Genomic DNA, 21663 nt, shown 5'->3' with positions numbered 1-21663 from the left:
CCTTTTCTATGCGACAGATATTTGTTAACAAAAATCTTCGTGTACTCTTGTTGTTGGACATGAAGGACGACATATTTCTTCGTAGAAATTTTATTTAATTTTACTTAATCTTTTACACCATATGCATCTAATAAATTCGCATCAGGAATGGTACAATTCTGTTATAAAAACCGACGACCACAGTTTTACCGTCTAAGCCTAGAAAAGGTGGACTTAAAACTTATAAACAACTACAAAAAATCTGATGTGGACACCAGATGACTTCCTTGTACGCCTATTAAATGTATGCACATTTTTTTCTGCACTTTATTTAAACATTTCATTTGAAAGTGAGATACGATTCTCCAGTTCTTTAATAAAGTGGAAAGTTATACATTTGCTGAAATATTAGTTTCTATTGACATCAAATATTTATGCAGGTATTAATTCAACAATCTTACCTGAAATATTAGAATAGAGTAAAAGTCCCTTTATTACTCTTTAAAGAAATGTAAATCGATTAGTGCCCAGTCGATTGCAATCAAAAAAGTAGTTCACAACTAGATGTTACAACAGTCCTAAATGCAAAATTATTAAACGGCTAGTTGTTTTTGATAAAATGTAAAAGGTAAAACAAGATAGGCTTTGGAAATAAAATTATTCTAATATGCTAAGATCATGCTTAATGTAAAAAAAAAATATTTTTTATAAGCAAATTATTTTTAATTTTGAAAGAAAATAATTATAGTGACCTTTTTCTATAAAAAGTTAAATCAGTTTAAGGCACTTAAGATCCATATTGCTGTAGCTAACAAGAGGAAGGCACGGGCTTCGGGACACCGATTTGTACCATATTGCTTGTGTGAAACTGATTACGTGTCTTCATCACAAAATACTAACACGCTGTATTCAATTATACTCAAGAAAAACGGCCCTAAAATTTCCGGACCCTTAACTATGGAAACATCGGTTAGGATATGACTTCGTATATACTTTTTTTTTTAACTTTTTTTTTTTAATTTAATTACATTGATCTATTATAATTATTAACCTCTATAAAAATCTATGAATTAAAATAAAAATTTTCGATAAAACATTGTGAAAATAAAATTCAGCTACAAAAATGGACGTAATGAACAATACGTATTCATTACTGTACTTTATTTTATACCATAACATTCTCATTTTTTACTGTAATATTCGGCTATATTGTATATTACAATAACAACTCAATCGGCATTGTTTTCTTTGTTACTTTATCTTCGAAATTACGCCGTTACCGTATAGCACAGGTAAAACAGTTGTTTCTGGATGGCTGCCTTACAGTGGTTTTGTAATGTATTTTATTAATTTTATGCATACCCTTCGTGAACTATTTTTCATAATAAACATTCGGTAAATATGAATGCCAAATCAAATCAAATCATTCCATAACAGTGCTTTGTATTTAAAATGAACTTTATGTAAGTATAGTAAACCACAATCTTCGAGCTTTAGCAACACCAGATAACTAAGGATAAAAATTTTGTAAATGATCAATTAATGTATTACATTTCATTATTATAAAATATTCTAAGCTGTAATATTAGCAAATTACTAACATTTTTAATAAACAGTTTTGGTTAAAACAGTGATTCCCAAGCTGTGCGCCGCAACGCCCCGGGGAGCCGCGGCCTCTTCACTGGGGCGCCGCGAAATATTATAAAAGCTTCATAATTAATTGAACCAAGACATTTATAATTATTAATTTAATGTTAATAAAGTAAGCAAATAATGAAGATACGCGAGTTTTATTTATTTTTAACTTTTACTTACGAGTAGTCATAATTTTACTTAGGGTAGGGCGCCATAGAAATATTTTAATTGAAAAAAGGCGTTGGGGCTCGGAAAGGGCGCCGCGACTCGGAAAAGTTTGGGAACCACTGGGTTAAGACATTATAATTATCATAATAAGACATTAAGACGTATTCGTTATGATAATAATCTCCTTTATGTGTATTTTTCTTTGAGATTACAATTTAAAAATGCTTCAAAACACAACACATTTTAAGCTAAATTTTATTATATTGTATCAGCATATTTGATATGGAGAATTCTTATTCATTTAAAACTACTTTTTACTAAATATAACCAGGCTCTTCACTGAACAATATTCGTAACTATGTTAATTCTTTACTTCGTTTTCCGTAATTATTAAATTTGTTTGGTCAAAATGATCGTTTTTAAATAATTTTAATATAACAGAATTCTTCATTATATTTTAATTTTTGCGGTTATGATTCATATTTCATAATGAGTTGAGTAAAATATTCTGTGTAATTAGTGTTCCACGTTCTTGAATAAGTTGATGTTTTACATTGAAATACATTGCCGTCATTTTAGAAAATGTTTCATATTAAAATTAAGTATGAAACTGTGTTCGAATGTGCGCGTGTTTATATATTGTGTGTGTGTATGTTTGGTTAAGGAGGGGTTGAGGGATGTCAGAAGAAAGCGAGGTATTTCATTAAGTGCAGACTTATCTACCAGCAGGGTTTAATGAAGGCTGTGAGATGAGTTCCGTTGGTATCTTGAGAGATGTTTTAACAGCCATGGTTTTATTCCTCTTAAGATTATGAATTTTTCTTCATTATTTTCATACTTTTGTTTTTTTTTAACATATATTTGTATTAATCTTATATGCACAACAGTTCACTTTCTTTTTTATTTTAGTTTCTTTGCTTTTTTAACCTGTTTAATTAAATTGTAGGGTGTACTCCATTTTAATTTTGTTTATAATACTTAAGTTTTATTATTACTCAGATGGTATATTTAAAAAAAAAGTCATAAAACAATTTAAGAGTCATAATGTAAATTTTTTTAACTAGTTTGTTAAAAAAATCTACACATCTACAGTCCTAAAGTTTGTTCGTGATTTCAATATTAAAATTGAAATAAAATAATTTTTCTTTGTCAAAATTTGAGCGACTCATTAGAATTCAGAGCTGTTAGAAGTAGTGATGCAAAACGAAATTATTTTTACTGCATTCAAATAGATTCTTCAGGAGTATTCAGTGACATATTCAATAGTTTAAAAAAATTTTGAAACTAGTTTTGTGAATTCGTCCTGGTCTTTACAACTGCGGAATTAGTAAGAATAGAATATGTTTTTATTAACATCTTGGTGAATTAAACGATATAAACATTTTATAGAGTAGAAATACTAGTAAATTCAAAGACCTTCTGAAATCACATTCACAAATTATTCTTTACTTTTTCATCTTTAGCTATAACGGATTAGGAACCAACTCCTGTTTCGGTATCACAAAGTCTTCAACCATCCTTTTCTGGGCCGACCCCGATCTCGTCTACCCTTTGGTCGATGGTTCTATGCTCTTAAGGGAAGCCTACTGTTTTCCATCTTGTTGATATGCTCTAATCAGTTCTTTTTATATTTCCTCACTGTTCCCGTTATTCCATTCACGTGGAACTCTGTCCTACCATCTTTATTTCAAATGTGATCCTAAACGGGTTACACCCTTTACTGCTCTAAAAAATGTCATCTCTGCCGCTTCTATACGACTTTAGTCTCATTTAGTCTTGATCCATGCCTCGCTTCCATATAATAAAACTGGACGTTCCATAGTATTATATAAAAGTACTTGCATTCGCTTTTCAGTCTTTTTAAAATATCAACCGTGAATCAGAAATAACTGTTGTCAGCTTTTTTTAAATACTTGTCGTAATGATTAATTCTCTGCATTAAGCCTGGTTGCTTTATATACGAATAAAATACAAAAAAATTTTACTGTGCGAGAAATTTGAAGTCTAACCAAGATTTGAACCCAAAACGTTGGGGTGAAAATAGAAATAATTTTTTTTTTTGTGTTGCGAAAGTAGACAAATACAGTATAAATTTATTATTTTTTCAATAACTTTTTCAATAACACACAAATAAATAACTATATAAACTATAAAATCAATGTATTATGGACTGGAGTAATCAAATGACCATTTACTGGTAAAGAAGTCGTTTTACTTACCACTATTACAGTCTTTGGAAAGTTAAGAAAAAGTAAAATCTATTAAAATCTTAAGCAGATTTTAATAGACGCTTGATATTAATACTTTTTTTAAATGTATGTAAGTTTTTCTACAATATTTTATTAAAAACTAACTGATGCGGACCGTAATATAGGGTTACTCCAAAAACATTTTATTTATTTTCAATGTTTACGTTACAATTTCTTCAACTAGTGAACAATAAGCCCATTGAGGTGAAGATTATATTATGACGTATAAATAAAGTATAGTCTTGTACATACTCAGACTTTGTGGTGTGTGTTTTTTAATTAAAACATTTTAATTATTACTTTTACTTTTTTCCTTGCTGTTTGGATTCTGTTATAAACCCCAACCAGCAAGGTTCACCGGTATCCACCGTCTACGGAATATTCAAATCCGTATAAAAGCAACTAACTTTTACTAGAGTTTGAACCTCAGAACTTCGACTTTGAAAATCAGGTTTTAAACAACATATTAACGAGTTAACCACGGGACCACTAGCTCAATGGAATAAACATAGGTAAACATTTTTTTTTTTTTACGTAAACAAATAAAATATTTATTTTTTTAATTCTTGAATCTTAAATCTTCAGTAATACTCATCTTCATCAAACGGCCTGTCCAACCTGCAAAAATATTTTCAAAGTATTGAATTATTGGAACCGCTCAGAAAATTTTCTGTTGGAGATTGTCAAAACGAAATCTTAATTTGGAGGATTTTTTTAATGTAAAATAAAGGAAAAATAAGGTATTCTTTCGGTATAAATATTTATGTAGAATGTTATGTTGTATTATTATGATAGAAAAATAAAAAAATCACATCTATTAACAAAATAACCTTTGCAAGGGACAAGAGTGCATAAATAAAAATTATTTTTTTATGAAAATAAAAAACTTAAAATATAATTTTTTTTTTTCTGAAGGGAAGGTTTTCTACATTTCTTGCAGCATATCATAAAATGCAGAAACAGTCAGTTATTTGAGAAAAGATCTTAGTACTGGCCAGCTTGTACATTCCTGGAAATTTTCTCTTAGTTATTAGTTGATGTCTTGAATTTCTTACATATTTTTGTCGTTTGATAATAAATTGCTTTGCTATGTAAGTAATTTTACAAATTTTGTAATTGTTATATAAAACAAAAATAAAAATATATTATCCGTTTTTATGCGTAAATATCAACGAATTATTACTTAACTAAAATTACTATTACTTTACTAAATTACTATTACTATTATTATTACTTTACTTAAATTAACGAATTATTACTTTCAACTAAATTCATATTAAATACAACTTATCATCTCTTTTTTGATCTCCAAATATTTTAACTATATGTATGTAATAAAAATAATGATATATGTAAAATAAATAATATTTAAATTATATCATTTTTCATTACTTCTTTTTTTAAATACAAGATTTAAATTTTCCTTTTATTTCCCAATTTTAAAAAAATTAAATGTTGGGAATGCTGAGGAAAATGATTTTAAAATTCTATAATAAAAAAATCTCGGTGATTCAAAAAGGACTTCACGATTTCAAAAGTATAAAAAAATTTATTTAGATAACTTACAAATTCGATTGAGGATCTCATTTCATAGTCAAATGTTTTAACTCAACGTAGTTCATCAGAACCGTATTTGGCTACCAGTGCTGTTTATCAGTGTTGTTAAATGGATACATTTACTGGTGGGGAACGTGTTCTTTGTGTGTTTTGGTTTTAGTGATAAATCAGAGTTTCACATCAGTAACAAAATGAACATCCATAAGTGCCAAATATGGGGTAGCGAATACCCTCATAAAACTTAAAACTTGGAAGTACATTCGTGATAGCCCTAAAGTCAATGATTTTTTGCGCCCTGAGCAGACAAAGACTGTACAGTCCATTCTTCTTCCAAGAGGCAACCGTAAATATTATCGTTTATAAATGAGCTTCAAAATGTTCTATTTCCTCAGTTCCTCAGACGGTAATGACCAAGATGGATGTCATTATTATCAGAAAGACAGGGAACCACATCACTACCCGCCTAGAAGTCCGAGATGTTTTTGATACTCGATTTCCAGGTCTATGGATTGGTCACGGACTTCCAGAATCATTCCTTCTGTGATTGCACGGCCACCTAGATCCCCAAATTTGATCCCGCTAAATTTTTTTCTTATGGATTTTCATTAAAGATACGTTTTATATACCACTTTTGCCTGTCAATCTTGTTGAGCTAGGACTTGGATAATGTCGCAGCTGCAGAGGTAACGCCCGACTTACTGGCTAGAGTCAGGAATGAAATCGACTTTAGGTTCAATGTATGTCGCATTACAAATGGAAGCCATTTTGAACCAAAGTAATTGTGGGTGACAACCTCAACCGAATCTGTAAGTTATGTCAATAAATTTGTATATGCTTTTAAAATTATGAAGTCCTTTTTGAATTACCCGGTATAAGATTGCGCCCAAAGGCTAATTTTTATATAGAAGACAGTTGATTAATCGATGTCAATAAAAAAAAGCATGTTTTTATTCGAAACTTTTTTAAACCTCTTTATGAAATAAACCAATTTCGATAACTTATTTTTTTATTTTTTTTATTTTGTTCTTTTAATGATCCCATTTTAACTTTTTACTACATTCCCTACGTGAAAACTTTAAATAAATAGTAATGTATTACGTATTTTTGCTATTTTTATTATTATCATTATTACGTTATATATGTATATCTGATATACTGATGATATTCAGAGAATTTCTTCTCGAATATTGAATAAAACAAGGATAAACAATTAAAACATGTTCCCTTATTTTACGCTCGGTTGCAGTCTCTATTCGTCATTTCTCTGTATTCATTTTCGTTATCATTCCATTTTTTCAAACTGTAGGTTTTACAACTTTGTAGAATTCTTTTGGTTTATTCATATTATTATTATTGTTACACCCACTGCATCCACTGTACATTTAATCAATGCATTATTTCGAAATCCTTGAAGAACGAGTTAGAGAATGAGCAATCTGGTTCTTCTTTTGTTCCCTATATTTTTTCATACAGTTTTTCATCTGTAAAGACCTGACTGCCCTTCTGTTTAATTATTTTTAATATATCTCTCTTTTATGATGGATTTTTTCTGATGGATTTTTCGTTTAGAATTTTCTTGTCTTCTCTTTTCAGAATTATTTCTTCTGTGATCTTGATTTTGATCTCCTTAAACCAATTGTAACTGTTCTTCACTTTGTAATTCTTGATTTTATTGAAGATTTCTTTCATCAGTCTGGTCTCTAGCAACCGCAATATGTGTACATAATGTAGTACTAGTCTTCGTTTTCTCATGGTATCGATGATTGATTCTGACTGGTGTAGAGAATCTTGTTGGGAATTTCCCACCATTTTCATTGGACTTGAAGTATATTTTTTAGAATGGTTCTGAGAACTCTTTTAGCAATTATTCGGAGTTTATCGGTTATGAATTTATAGTTTAGATTGAACAGGGTTTCACAGGCGCATCGGTTTCATACTGGCTTCAGTTGGATTAAGGTTTTACAACTGTATTACCATGTCTAACATTAGTGTTTATTGACATTGATTTTTTTTTTTTTATGTGGACCATGTTAATCCTTGGGCTGTTTTAAGTTTGTTCTCTTCACAATTGTTGTTTTTTTTAAGATTCTAAGTTATTCATAATATAAATAAAATTATAAAATGTACTTGTAAATAAATAAATAAAATTTAAATAAAACCGTTTCAAGAAGTTGTTAAATTATTTTTAGTTAACTAATTTATTTTTATTATTTTTTTTTTTTTTTTGTATTTGTATCAGACTTTTAAAAGTGAAAATTTAAAGAATTATTTTTCACATATGAACGGTTTTTTAAGTAGGTTTTATTTATTTATTTTTAAATTTGCAAAAACAGTTTTTAAAATATATTAATTGTTATTGAAAAAAAAATGTATTTAGTGATTTATTTAAATATATGCAAAATATTTTGATTAAATCGTAAGATCAGTTTTAAAAATAAACAGTGTTTGAAATAAAATAATTTTATGGTCCTTTCAGTTATATGTACCTATCGATTGACATTTTCGAATCATCTCTCTCTACCGACCATTATGCTTTTCATCACTCCGGTTGGTTTAACTTTCATTTATAGGACGTCGTCGATGTATAATTTATGGCCTCAACAGAATCAAATCAATCGAAAACTTATTCATTCAGTTTTGAAAACGTATCATAAATCATAAATCGTTATCGATGTTTTGTATTTTGTTTTTTTTCTTTATAAATTGAGTTTATGTTTATAAGCCTAAATTACATTATGAGTTAAAAATATTTATTTTAATTTAATACCTAAATTAGCTTTAAAAATTTAATTTAAATTGTCTTGAGATTAATTAATTAAATTTTATTTAACATTAAAAATTTATTCACAAAACCCTTTGCACTTTCTGTTGTTTAAGTAACAAAATAACTAATATTTTTCCCATATTTGTTTGTTTAATATAATTTTTACAAACTGAATCAAGTAACTTTTGAACTCATATTACATAAATTATAATCTGATTAATGTTTTAATATTTAAGTCATCTTATTCAACTAAATACTATATTTAATTAAAAAATTAAAATTTATTTATATACTTTTTCTTTTACTGTTTAGCCTCAGGAACCACCGTAAGGTACTACTTCAGAGGATGAATGAGGATGATATCTATGAACCTAAATTAAGTGTAGTCTTCTTCATTCTCAGGTCGACCATCCTTGAGATATGTAGTTAATTGAAACCCAGCCATCAAAGAACACCGGTTATAAAAATGTAATATAAATGATTATATCGGGTTATTGGGCTATTTCTCCAACCTGGTTATTGGAGATAATATCAATTATTTCAGCTAATATCAATTATTTCATGCTAATTTGAATTCTTTTCAGGGGAAAAACTTGTAAATTTTTGGGAGAGATATGAAAAAGTACCAAAACATCTATATTGTTTTTTCAATAAAAGTTCAACGTTGCCAAAGTTTAATAAGTAATTTATCACTTTAAGTAATAAGTAATTTAAGCACATTAGCCTACTCAGGCCTATACAGGTATACTTGCACAAATCTACGATTCTGAAATTAGTGGTATAAAATAATGTTCAAATATCCTAATTTAAATTATTAATAATTGTAAATGTACCGTACAAAATAACAAATAAATCACTACGGGAACAACATACCATCCCCATAATAAAAGAATTTCAAGAAACTTTACGTAAAACTTTATTTGAATCCTGATAAAGTATCAAAAGTCTTTTCATAATATCATAGTTATATTAACACTACTAAAGAGAAGTAGGTCAAGAAATCCATCATAATAATTTTTAGTATTTTAATGGACTTCATATAATTCCTATTAACCAATTATACGTACACACTCGTACCTAAATGATTAAAATTAAATTCGACCTAATTACATATATTAAAATATTTCAGAAGATTACCCATTGAGTCTAAAGATACTGGCAATGTTTTTTTATATTATTGGTGTTGTTCACATTTATGCAATTTAGTTTTTTTTACCTTACTGTAAGGACCTGAATAAAATTTTTACTTTAAAAGAATTTACTTAAATTATATGAAAAATATTTTTGAAATTTATGTGTGTGTGTGTGTGTGTGTGTGTGGGTTGGTGATTTAAAAAGGATTTCATACTTTAAAAGCATATAAAAATTTATTGAGATAACTTACAGATTCGGTTGAGGTCTCATTTCATAGCAAAGCACATCAAGCGTTTTGATTCACGTAGTTCATTAGTAACGAATTCGGCCACCAGTGTTGTTAAAAATGGATAAATTTACTGAGACAGAACGTGCTCACCCCAGATATTTTATTAATTATTTTTAAAAAACATACCCAGAAAAAAGTTTTACAAATCTCCGTGGCGGAGTGGTAGCGTCTCGATCTTTCTTTCGATGACCCCGGGTTCAACTACAGTTCAACATAATTTTCGTAGAGTTCGGTAGAGAGCCTCGTATTAGGCATACGATTTACTCTTGGCACCAAACCTTCGTTGAGACCGGTTGATCTATTAAACGTACAAAATCACTAGGATGTCCACGCGTCCTTGAAACTGCTGTTGAACAACTCAGAAAAGGTTTTGCACGGAGTCCGAAGAAATTAACTCGACATTCTTCACGTGAGACTGACATGTCACAAACGACTGGGGTACTACATCAACGACTGTACTTGAAGTCATAAAAACTAACCGTAGCTGAACAAATTACAGATGAGGACAAAGTTGCTCGACTGCAGTTTTGTGATGAAATGATGGATAGAATCGCAGACACCGACACATTTTTAGACAATGTAATTTTTAGCGATGTCAAAGTTTCACACGAGTGGCAAGGTAACTAATACCCATAACAACCATAACTGCCAAATATGGGGTAGCAAAAACCCTCATAAAACTTGAAAATACGTTGCTGATAGACCAAGGGCAATGGTTTTTGTCCCCTAAGCAAACAAAGAGTGTACGGCTCGTTCTTCTTCCAGGAGGCAACCGTAAATGGTATCACTTATCTGGACGTGCTTCAAAATCTTCTAATTTCTAAGATAAACAATAATGATCAAGATGGACGCGCTTTTAATATCAGAAAAATGGGGCACTACCACCTAGATGTCCGCGATTTTCTATATACTCAAATTCCAGATCGGTGGGCTGGTCGTGAAATTCCATTTGCATGGCCACCTCCCTTCCTAGATGTGACCTCGCCAGATTTTTACTTGTAGGGTTTCATTTAAGAATTGATTCATGTACCACCTTTGCCTGCCGATCTTGTTGAGCTAAGACTTAGAATTAACGCCGCAGCTCTAGATATATAACTTCATCCCCGACTTGCTGGCTACAGTCTGGAATGAAATCGACTTCTTCTGTGTATCGCATTACAAATGAAAACCATATCAAACTAAAATGAATGGTGGGTGACAAACTTAATGTCTTTTTATATGAAATGACACCTCAACCGAATCTGTATATTACCTCAATAAATCTTTATGTTTTTAATCTTTTGAAGCCCTTTTTGAATCATCTCATATATATATATAAAAAATAAAATTAAAAAAATTAAATATAATATTATATAATAAAATTATTAAAAAATATAAACATTTTTGGAAATTTTTTATATATGTATATTTTAATATACATTTTTTATGATTTTTACAGACGATCGAGAAGAATGGGAAGAAGCCATTCTTTCAAATCGATTGGAATCAAACGAAAACAAAAATGAAGAAGAGGAAAGCGAACCTTCTGGTAATTATTAATTAAACAATTATTTTATCTAATAAAAAAATTAATTACGTATTTCTAAGTTTTTTTTTTTAATTGAAAAAACGAAAAAAAATTCAGTGTAACGTCATGTAAGATCAGTTTACTTCTGTTGTATATCACTGTATTAAATGTCTACAAAACAATCTTGAAAATATCTTCGTCTTTATATTACAGTTGAGTGACCTAGAGAAATAAAATGAGTAGATTTAAACCAAATAAAAATCCAATAGTAATTATCTATAAATTTTTTTCCTGATAAGATTTAACCAACCGAAGATTTAATTAAAATTCGATTTTATTTTGTTAAAATATTAATTGTTACTTTGTTGTCGATTTGTTACTACTCAAAAAATAAAACTGTAAAATAGCGATTTTGTATTAATTATTTAAAAAAAAAAAAACATACCCAGACCTAATGTTTTATAAATCTTCGCCGATCTTGATGGCGGAGTGGTAGCTTTCAGTTTTTCATTCGGTGATCCCGAATTCGAATCCCGTTCAGGCGTGGCATTTTTCATTCACTAAAATGTTTCCCTTCAATATTCCCACGTACAAGCTTCAAAGTAATATTCTGTAGAATAATTCATCAAACAAAAAAAATAAATTGAAATAAATTTTACTGAATGTATTTTATATAATAAGACTCTTCCGAACTATTTTTGTAGGGTTTGTAATGTAGTTAAGTTTTTATTGTAAATTAAATTTTTGCATGACCAATCCCTCCTGGATATATTGTATTAAAAACAGAAAAAATAGAATAAATCCAAAGTAAAACCCCTTTTATAAAATACCAGGGTTGTTTACTTTAACCACAAAAAATTTTAAATAAAACACAGATATAGCGTAAATTATAAATAGCAACAAAAACGTTATAATTAATACAAAATTATTTTTGAGTCATCAAGTGAGTTTGATGCTACTCTTCATTTCTTTCTGCTTTATGCTACTTTCCTTTAACATCAAAATATTTACAAAATTTCCCATTATCTGTTAAGTATATTCCAATATTTGTCTGCCTGAAAAGATTTTATCTTTAAACACCCATGCTTTACTAAATATCAAGATTTTTTTATGTATATATATATATATATATATATATATATATATATATATATATATATAGTTATAAACCTAGTTCGGCTCTTTACAAAATTCTGCCACAATATTCTTCTTTCTTATTTTTCTTAAGATTTCTTCATTGCCTTTATTCTTTTCCTTTCTGTTTTTTTTTTTTAATTTTCCATGATTCAGTTCCATAAAGCACAACAAACGCTACAAAATACTCTTATTTTACAGAATCTCTTTATAAATATGATACCTTTCTTTGTATTGGCTTTTATATACATTGATTTCTCTACATTAGTTTTCACAGAATTGTAAATATAATTTATCTATCCACCTTAGAGTAACAAAAATGATTTATTAAACGTCTATATAAGTTAATGTAACTAATGTTACGGGCTGAAATACACTTATATTATAACTTCTTAGCAAATGCCCTTCTTTGTTTTTACATCCTCAGGTACATCTCGAATTAAAGTCCAACAATAATCGGCTTGCATATTAGCACTTCATTTGCCTTTATAACGGCTTTCCAACACTGAAATATCTTGGTGGAAACGTTTACCGTAATCATAACTTACAAGATAAAGGTTAGGCGGGAAGTAATCTATATGTAATTGCAGAAAATGGACTTTTAGTGACATATTACATCCCACAGTTCTGTATGGATTTTATCAGTTCATCTACAACATCCTGGTAATATGATTTATGGCCACCCTGAAAAATTTCGCACGCTGTCCAATCAGTGAATTCACAACGGTCAATACAGAGTAAAACATTTTATTTCTGACCGGTTCTCTTATTTGTGGCAACAAAATTTCCTTCTTAATTTTTGCTGAACTCACTTTTGGGAATTTCTTCCTTATGATGTACATAGGGTAGAAATTTCCAAAGAAATCCTTGACTGTACTTCTCCATAGTTTTTACAGAATTTTTTTATTAATTTCACTTTGATAAGAAAGGGCGGTAAAAATATTTTTCTAGTTTAACTAGATGCTCATGAATAATGTTTTCTCATCAGAAGTTATGTTCTTTCGTTTCTTCCTTTGTTTTATTAAATAATGGTGATTCTAGCCCGGCTGTCCCAATCACAAAAATAAAAACAACAGTATTTTGTAAATCCTAACTGCAAGCCTAACAAAAGAGCTATTACTTTCAAATCTTTCTATACGTTCCAACTATGCTTTTTATCAATTAATTCTTTAATAAAATCATACGTTTATTTCATATTAATTTTGTAACAGATCGGTACAGATGGATATTTATTATTCTTATGTAGCAGAACTGGTTTTAAACTATACCATATTCACAGTTTAAAAACCATAATTCATGATAATACCAATTTCTAAGTATTCTTTCTATTCTACTGTCTATGTTTTTCTTACTATGTTACACAAAATTACATGAGTCTCCTTGCTTATGCCAGCCTGTTTTTGATTCCTACCTAAGTGTGGCCATTCTTTATAATTTTGACCAAAAAACAACATTTTTCAATTCTGTTATATTATGTTTTGTAACCTTAATATTTAATGCCCCTTTCTGTCAAATGACTTTATTTTTGTTTTAATTTTTTTTCAGACTGAAGTTCCCTCCTGTCAATAAATTTATGCCTTTTAGAATTTTTCTTACTAATTTTTAGTGTTTACTAAAAGAACAGTATAATTAGTGAATCTTTACATTTATTATTCATTTCTCTTTGGACAATAATTCCAGTCTCAATTTTTCAATATTCAGATTGCCTATTCTATACAGAGTCTCATGAAGAAATTGAAAGAATTTCAGTACATGTCTACTATCTCAAAGAAACATTATTATACAAGTATATTGGCCGATGAGAACCACATAGAGGCCAAAACATTTTAATCCTTTAGATTTCTTTTTAAAGGGACACGTGAAAACTTTAATGTACGTTCAAAATGCATCAATTAAAATTAACTTTTACACAATGATGTTTATCGTCCAAGAATATTGGAGAATTAAAACCCACCAAAGCTACTGAAAATAAATTTATAAAAATTTGTATTCATGTTTTTTCTACGGCGTAAGTGCACACTAAGAAAGGATTTTTTGAAATTCCGAATTTAAAGGATTAAAATAGAGTAAAACTTTCAGTTTTTTCTACGACGACAAATCTAAATATCAATTTGATTTTTGATGTATGTAATCTTCATGCAAATATCTAAAAACCAGTTTGTAGATTTTTTTAATTCAACTTTAAAGGGGGTGAAGAAAGGTAAAAAATGTCGAATATTCCCCATTTTTGATACTAATCGAGATATTCATTCGATTTGATTTGACCTTGCAAATACTCTTTAGATAAATATATAGAAACCATATTAAAGTTTTTTAATTTTGTTATTTTAAGGGGTGCAACGGTGTAGACCGCGTCGGTCAAAAAACACAGCCATGCCTGCGTTACCTATGTCTGACGCGACTGGCTGCGGCTGCCTGTGGTTAACTAACTAAAAAACTTAAGTAAAAAAAAAAAATTATTACGACGGGAAATGTATGTAACCGTATAGAACAGGCAAAGCCGCGATGGGGATGCTAGTATTACATAATTAAAATTATCTGATTTTGTTATAAAAGCGTTTTGAGAGACGTAGGCTCTCCTTTAACTCATCATTTAGAATACCAGTTTTTCAGGATGTTTTTGTGTTTGGTTTTTAATAAAAATGCGGGTTTTTTTTTGTAATTCGGATTTTATGAAGTATGCATCAGTTTTTTCAAAATTAAATTCATTATAATTTTTTTTTTAATTTTTATTCGATTATTGACAATTTAAGAAAGTAAATTTACGAAAAACATAAAAAGACGTTCCTTTGGAACTATTAATTGGGTTTTGTAAAACCCAAAAAATCATATTGAGCTTTACAAAACCTTTACTGGAGGTAGTACAACTGTTTTTCAATTTTTGATGTAATATTGCATATAAGCCACTAATTTGTGTCCGAAAATATTAGTCTAGTATTATTTAATCATCAGTGTAAAATTTGGCCTAAATGTTTCGGTTGAATACAAATTGTTCCCATGACTTTTTTTTAATGAAATTTTAAAATTATTTTTCTACGGTTGTATTATAAGGTTAGAATTTCACGGCTAGAACTTGTATCATAATTACAGTCATTATGGGGGTTCAAAAAAATGTGTGAGGCGCGCTCTAATTAGTTGTATATGAGAGCGCGCCTCGCGCTTTTCTTTTTAGTCATCCATAAATAGAAAATTTTTTTAAAAGTAATTTTATTAAAAATAAAGTTATATTTTTATTTTTGTACGAATTATTTTGTTTGTGTTTATTTATTTATTATTTTTTTTTTTTTTTGAAGAAAGGCGTGTTTTTAAAATGTTAATTTTTTTTTTACTTTGATTTTAATTCGATTTAGTAGTTAGTAAGCAAAGGTTAATTTAAAAGTACAGCAACAAGTTTCTACATTACACGTTTATCCTTTTGTTAATTTTGTTGGATTCTGAGGACGAAATATCTTTAACACGAATCGATATTAAAGAGATGGCAGAACTTATGACTAATAACCTACTGACACAGACATGGATTTTTTCAATGTAGTTTTAGAAAAATTAAAAAAAAGTATTCGTAAAATACTGTTTACGAATACATTTTTTAATTTTTTCTCAGCCGTAGAAAAAATACGGTATTCAACTTTTTATAGTGGCCATTAATGCACTTTGCGAAGTTTATTCTCGCCAGGGCTCGTATCGTAACTTACTTCGCACTCTTGCATTAATGGCTGTCATCATAGGATCGTTGCATAACATATGATAGAAATATGTTTGTAAAGTATTGAAGAAACTTCCTGAAACGCTTTATATAAATATATATTTATTTACAATGTTTTTTTTTTTTTTTTGAAACGTTGTCATGACAATGATTTTTAAAAAAAATATTTTTAATGTTCATTAAAAAACACAAACTTTAATAATTCATATTTTCACATTCGTAACCAAAACATTTTTAAAAAATAAAAGAAAAACGACTATTTTGATCTTTAAATTATGATCCAGTTTTTATGTTATACCAAAAAATTTATCGAAATAATGAATAAAATATTATCGCTATAAAAAGACAGATAAATGAAACTATTGTAATTACTTCTAATCTCGTTTCCTGGATTCTTAGCCCAGGAAAGGCTATTTTAATTCATCAATTTAAAAAAATATTTTTTAACTTTTTCTAATGTTTTCACAATCGAAAAAGGTAAAAATTAAGTAAAATGTATAAAACCTTTTTTTTTATAGAAATGTGCTAAATATTATAGCAAAAATTATTGCTATTAAGAACTGGTCTGAAGTACATGGGATTCAGTTTACAGGAAAAAGTGAAGTATTTTAAATAACTTTATTCTGTAAAATAATTTTTGGATTTACTTACGAGAAATTTTGTTTTATCTCATTGAACAATTTTTAAAAAGCTGGGCAAAGCTTGCTAACTCTCTACTTATTTATGTGTAGTTTAGAATTAATTTCTTCTCTATATATGAAAAATGTGGAAGTTCAGGAACTTTTTTAATAATCCAAATTATTTATTTTCTTTTTATTTTTGTTTTTTTTTTCTTTTTACACAAATACTTATAATAACTTTTGAAAATTATCTTCTCCAACGGATCCACTAGAGAGGAGTTCACCTAATACTGGCACCTACGCGTTTATGTATATATGTGTATGTCTTAACAAAACTTTTAAAACTTGAATTAAATTTATTGTTTATTTTGTGAAGCGGGAGGGTTGAGGGAAATTTATTTACATTACAATAATTTTTAAATTAGTTCAGTTAGCTAATCAATAAATTGAGCCCGGGTCAAGGTAGCTACAGGTTCCAAAATGCTTATTCTCTTCGCTTTTTTTGGGGTTCATATGCAGTATATCATTTCCATACATAAGTCTGGAAATGCTTTGTTTCAGAGTTACGGCTAGGGAAAAATTTCGCCCAGATATCTGTTCTAATTAAAGGTTAAATAATTTCTACGCTAAAACTCTATTAAACACAATTTATTGAAGACAGTTAACGATTTTGTATGCAGTTTTATACTAAAAATTGAGGGAAAAATAGGTATAAAAGTACTAAACGTGGTTAAAAAAAAGAGTTTGTAATAAAAATAATTTTAATAAGAATGGATGGAATTAAATTAAGTGAAGTGAAATGGAAAGAAAATGAGGTTAATAACGATGAAGTTACAATGTATTATTTAAAAATGAAAAAATGTACAAATCATTCAAAACAAAGAAATAACAGTATTTAAATGATATGAATTCAAGAACAATTTTTATTAATGAGTGGGTATCATATTAGGAGGTGAAGGAAAACTTTTTAAAGAAGAATGAAAACAAGAAGTAAATATTAAGAGCATTACCAAAAACTCTAGTAAATATTATTTGCACTATTATTTGACTAAAAAAAACTGAGAAATTTTCTGTGTTTTAATTGAAGCAGGATACATTGTTTTTAAAAATTATTTTATATCCTTTTTTAGGAAACATTTTTTAGTGCGATGGAAAATATCTGACTTCATATTCGTTTTCAGCATTAAAAAATCTGATGTGGACACCACATGACTTCCTTATACGCCTATTAAATTACATATACATATTTTTTCTGCTTTTTATTTAAACTTAATTCATTTGAAAGTGAAATACGATCCTCCAATTCTTTAATAAAGTAGGCAGTTACACAATTGCTGAAATATTTTAGTTTTCATTAACATCAAATATTTATACAATTATTAATTCAACAATCATACATGAAATATTAGGATAGAATGAAACTCTCTTTATTACTTGTATTACTAGATCGGTATTATTCGTATCTTCGTGAGATGCTGATTAACAAAAGTTTTAGATTTTTGTGTGTCGTATAAACAAAAAGTAATAATAATTAAACTATTCCGTTTAGTAAACTCCTGTGTACTGGTTACAAATGTAAATTTCGACCTAACGGTGTAAAATATTCAGTTTTTATAATTGGATTATTTGGTGAATAATAAAAAATGAAAGAAGAAACAACCATACAACAAAAAAAAGATAACATGAAGAAATATATCTCAAAAAACGACAAGAAGATGAGAATATGAAGGGGAAGAAAATGTTAAGAAGAAGGGAAGAATAAAAAAATTAAGAGAAGATGATAAATATAAATAAAAAGTTAAGACCAAGGAAAGAATAAAATGATTAAAAGAGGATGATGAATATAAAGAGAAAGAAAATTTTAAAACTAGAGAGCGTGTACACAAATTAAGATTCTTCTGATCTTAATCAGAAGAGTTTAATTTAAAGAGCGATTAAATGATTGGCAAAAAAAAAACGAAATGATGATCAACTCCTACTTAGGGAGAATATTGTCCGACAACATCAGAGGAGAGTAATGAACTAAAAGATAATAATTTTTTGCAATTTATTAAAAATCGGTCAATATCGGGTTCTTGTGAGGATCTATTTTTTAGTCACTCTGTATTAACTTTAATGTAGATAAAATTAAACAAAAAAAAATCAGAATAAGTAAATAAAATTAAACAGAAATTAAACTAGAAAATCCAAAAATAATAAGATTCAAAATTATAATTTTCAATTAATATTAAATAATAATCAGATGTTTCACCAAATCCATTACATATACGGACATATAATAATGCCTATTAAATTACATATACACATTTTTAAAAGTATATACAATTTTATTCCACTAATAATTGTTTTCATTTTTTTTTTATTATTATTATTGAATTATTATTTATTGTAATTTTTTTTACAGTCACGGGTTAATAGTTATTAAATCAATATATTTAAATTAAAAATAAAGAAAAGTTAAAAAAAAAAACAAAAAGAGTGAAGTCTGATTCCAACCGATGTGCCTTCCCTTTAAGATAAAAATAATTCATTAATTAAAATTTTAATTTTAATTTCGATTGCAATCAAAAAGGGAGGTGCACAACTAGATGTTATAACAGTGCTAAATACAAAAGTTCAACATCCTACGGCTAATTGTTTTTGAGTTATGCGAGATACATACGCACATACATACGTACGTACAGACGTCACGCCGAAACTTATCAAAATGGATATTTCCGTTGAAATATGAAAACCGAAATGTTTCGCGATCACAATACTTCCTTTATTTCGTACAAGGAAGTAAAAAACAGATCGGTTTCACTTATCAGATGTTGTGAAACAAAAATTGTATTTATAAGTGTAATCTATTTTATAGTGTAGTTTATCAGTGTGATCTATTTTAAAGGCCGATCTATTTTTTGCATGATAGCTTTTCTTTCTTAAGCAAGTCGCATTTCATGTTTACATTACTTCGTCCTTCCTTGATATTTTTATTACTCAAATAGCAAAACTTTTCCAGTTCTGATGTATTGTGCTTTGCTATATTCATTTTCAATTACTCATATATTAAATAACTAACCCCCTTATAACCCCTTTATATTTAATAACTATATATATATATTTTTTTTTTTTTTTGCTATATTTCAATACATTATTTTTAACTTATTTATTTTTAAATTAGTTTCTCTTTTAGCAATAAATTTGTGCTATTCAATATTTCTTCTTAAAACAAATTAAATAGTCTTTACTCACTAAAAAACAAACATTCTAAAATAATTCCACATCACACACACGGAGGGAGAGAGGCGCGCGCGCACACACACACTGATATATATATATATATATAGAGAGAGAGTGAGAGAGAATAGAGTACAAAGAAAAAAAGGATGGGTTTGCTCGTAGTCCATATTTTCTTATTTTTGTTTTTTTGCATCATGAGATGATCCACATCGTCCGTTCACGTATTTTATCGAAAAAACGAACTCATTTAAAAGTAAATAGACATCAATATGTCCTTCTTTGCCTATGAGGCTTTTCAATAAAAGCCTCATAGGCAAAGAAGGGATTAGTCCATTGAACATGTAAAGAAGGAGCTAAGTCTATGCGTCTTTCTGTGAGTACAGAAACTCATTCCATTTTCATGAACATCATCATTATTCATAATTCAGTTTTGTCTACAGTGAGCCTCATACAATAATCTAGATTATTAATCTAATTATTACAGTAGCGTAAACTCGTATTATTTTTGCTGTTATCCAGTTTCGTTTGTGACCTAATTTTTATTAAGTAACTATTATTTTATATTATCACTAATATGAGTAGTGGTAACAATGAATAAAATCATAACATTACTATATCTAAAAAAGGTTTAGTTGTCAGTTTAAGTGCTGTTAGTAAATACAATAAATTAACAAGTATATTTCAGCTACGATTACCGATGAAAACGAATTAAATGTTTCGAGATTATTCCATTTGAAGATAGAAAACAGATTGTTATTTGTTTTAATGAAATGAATAGCACTGACGAATAGAATTCGTATTTATAAGGGTTTATAGGTGCTGATATCGTTCACGGAAGACGTAATCGGTGATGGAAATTATACAAATTTTAGAGATACAAATTTTCGTTATAAAGTAAGATTTAACATTGCCAAATAATTTAAGATATTGCAGCCTGTAAAATACTATCCGTGGATTATGTCGGGAAAAAAGTAAATTGATTCAAATATTAAAATTTTCACGTATATCTAACGACCAACGAGGTAAGCACAAAGATAGGCAACACTCACTTACTGAGAGAATAGTGTTATTATAAAAAAGTCACATTTTATCATTTAAAGGCCGAACTATTCATTGTAGTATATTATTTATTTATTAAATATTATTTTTCCAAAATTGTTCTAATCTGTAGCTTCATTTTAAGGTATTTCTAAAAATATATTATTATAATTTAATTTATTAATAATAAAATTTTTTAGTTCTATTAAAAATATATAATATTTAAATTATTTATTTATTTCATAACTATCATGTTGTTTCATTTATTATAATTTGTTAAGGAGATTATAAATATTAAGCTTCATTTTAACATCCTTTTTCTCTGTGTAAATTTTGTATTAACAAGACGAAGATATTTTTCTGTGTTTGGTTTACATTTCTATTGGGATTAGTATTTTTATGAAGCATTATTTATTATCAGGTTACCAATAAGTAAATTTAAATAAATTATTTCTAACAGCTATAAATTTTATCAGAAAAAAAGGTCTTCTGTAAAATTGGCAAAATGTAAATCTCTTCTTTCCCTGTACCTTCATATAATTAGCGTAAATTTAGACGTTTGGGGAAAAGATCTTGGTTCTCAAAATGATGGAAAAAATAAAATGCTAGCAAAGTATTACATGACTGCTGATATTAATAATAAAAATTAAAAGTTAGAACAAAA

The 21663-nt window shown here is 28.1% G+C and overlaps 1 protein-coding gene across 1 annotated transcript in view; it reads left to right on the top strand.

Annotated features, from left to right (window-relative positions):
- The window catches only part of LOC142319869 (uncharacterized), a 535079-nt gene that overhangs the window by 482183 nt on the left and 31233 nt on the right, over positions 1 to 21663 (top strand). The window contains exon 2 of the mRNA XM_075357543.1: positions 11214 to 11303. Coding sequence (XP_075213658.1) covers positions 11214 to 11303 — 90 coding nt within the window. The remainder of the gene's footprint in view (positions 1 to 11213; positions 11304 to 21663) is intronic.

Source organism: Lycorma delicatula, chromosome 2 (genome assembly GCF_047948215.1).
Source record: "Lycorma delicatula isolate Av1 chromosome 2, ASM4794821v1, whole genome shotgun sequence".
Classification (NCBI taxonomy): Eukaryota; Metazoa; Arthropoda; class Insecta; order Hemiptera; family Fulgoridae; genus Lycorma; species Lycorma delicatula.
Note: the sequence above shows the minus strand (reverse complement) of the source record. Positions and strands in the feature narration are given on the sequence as shown.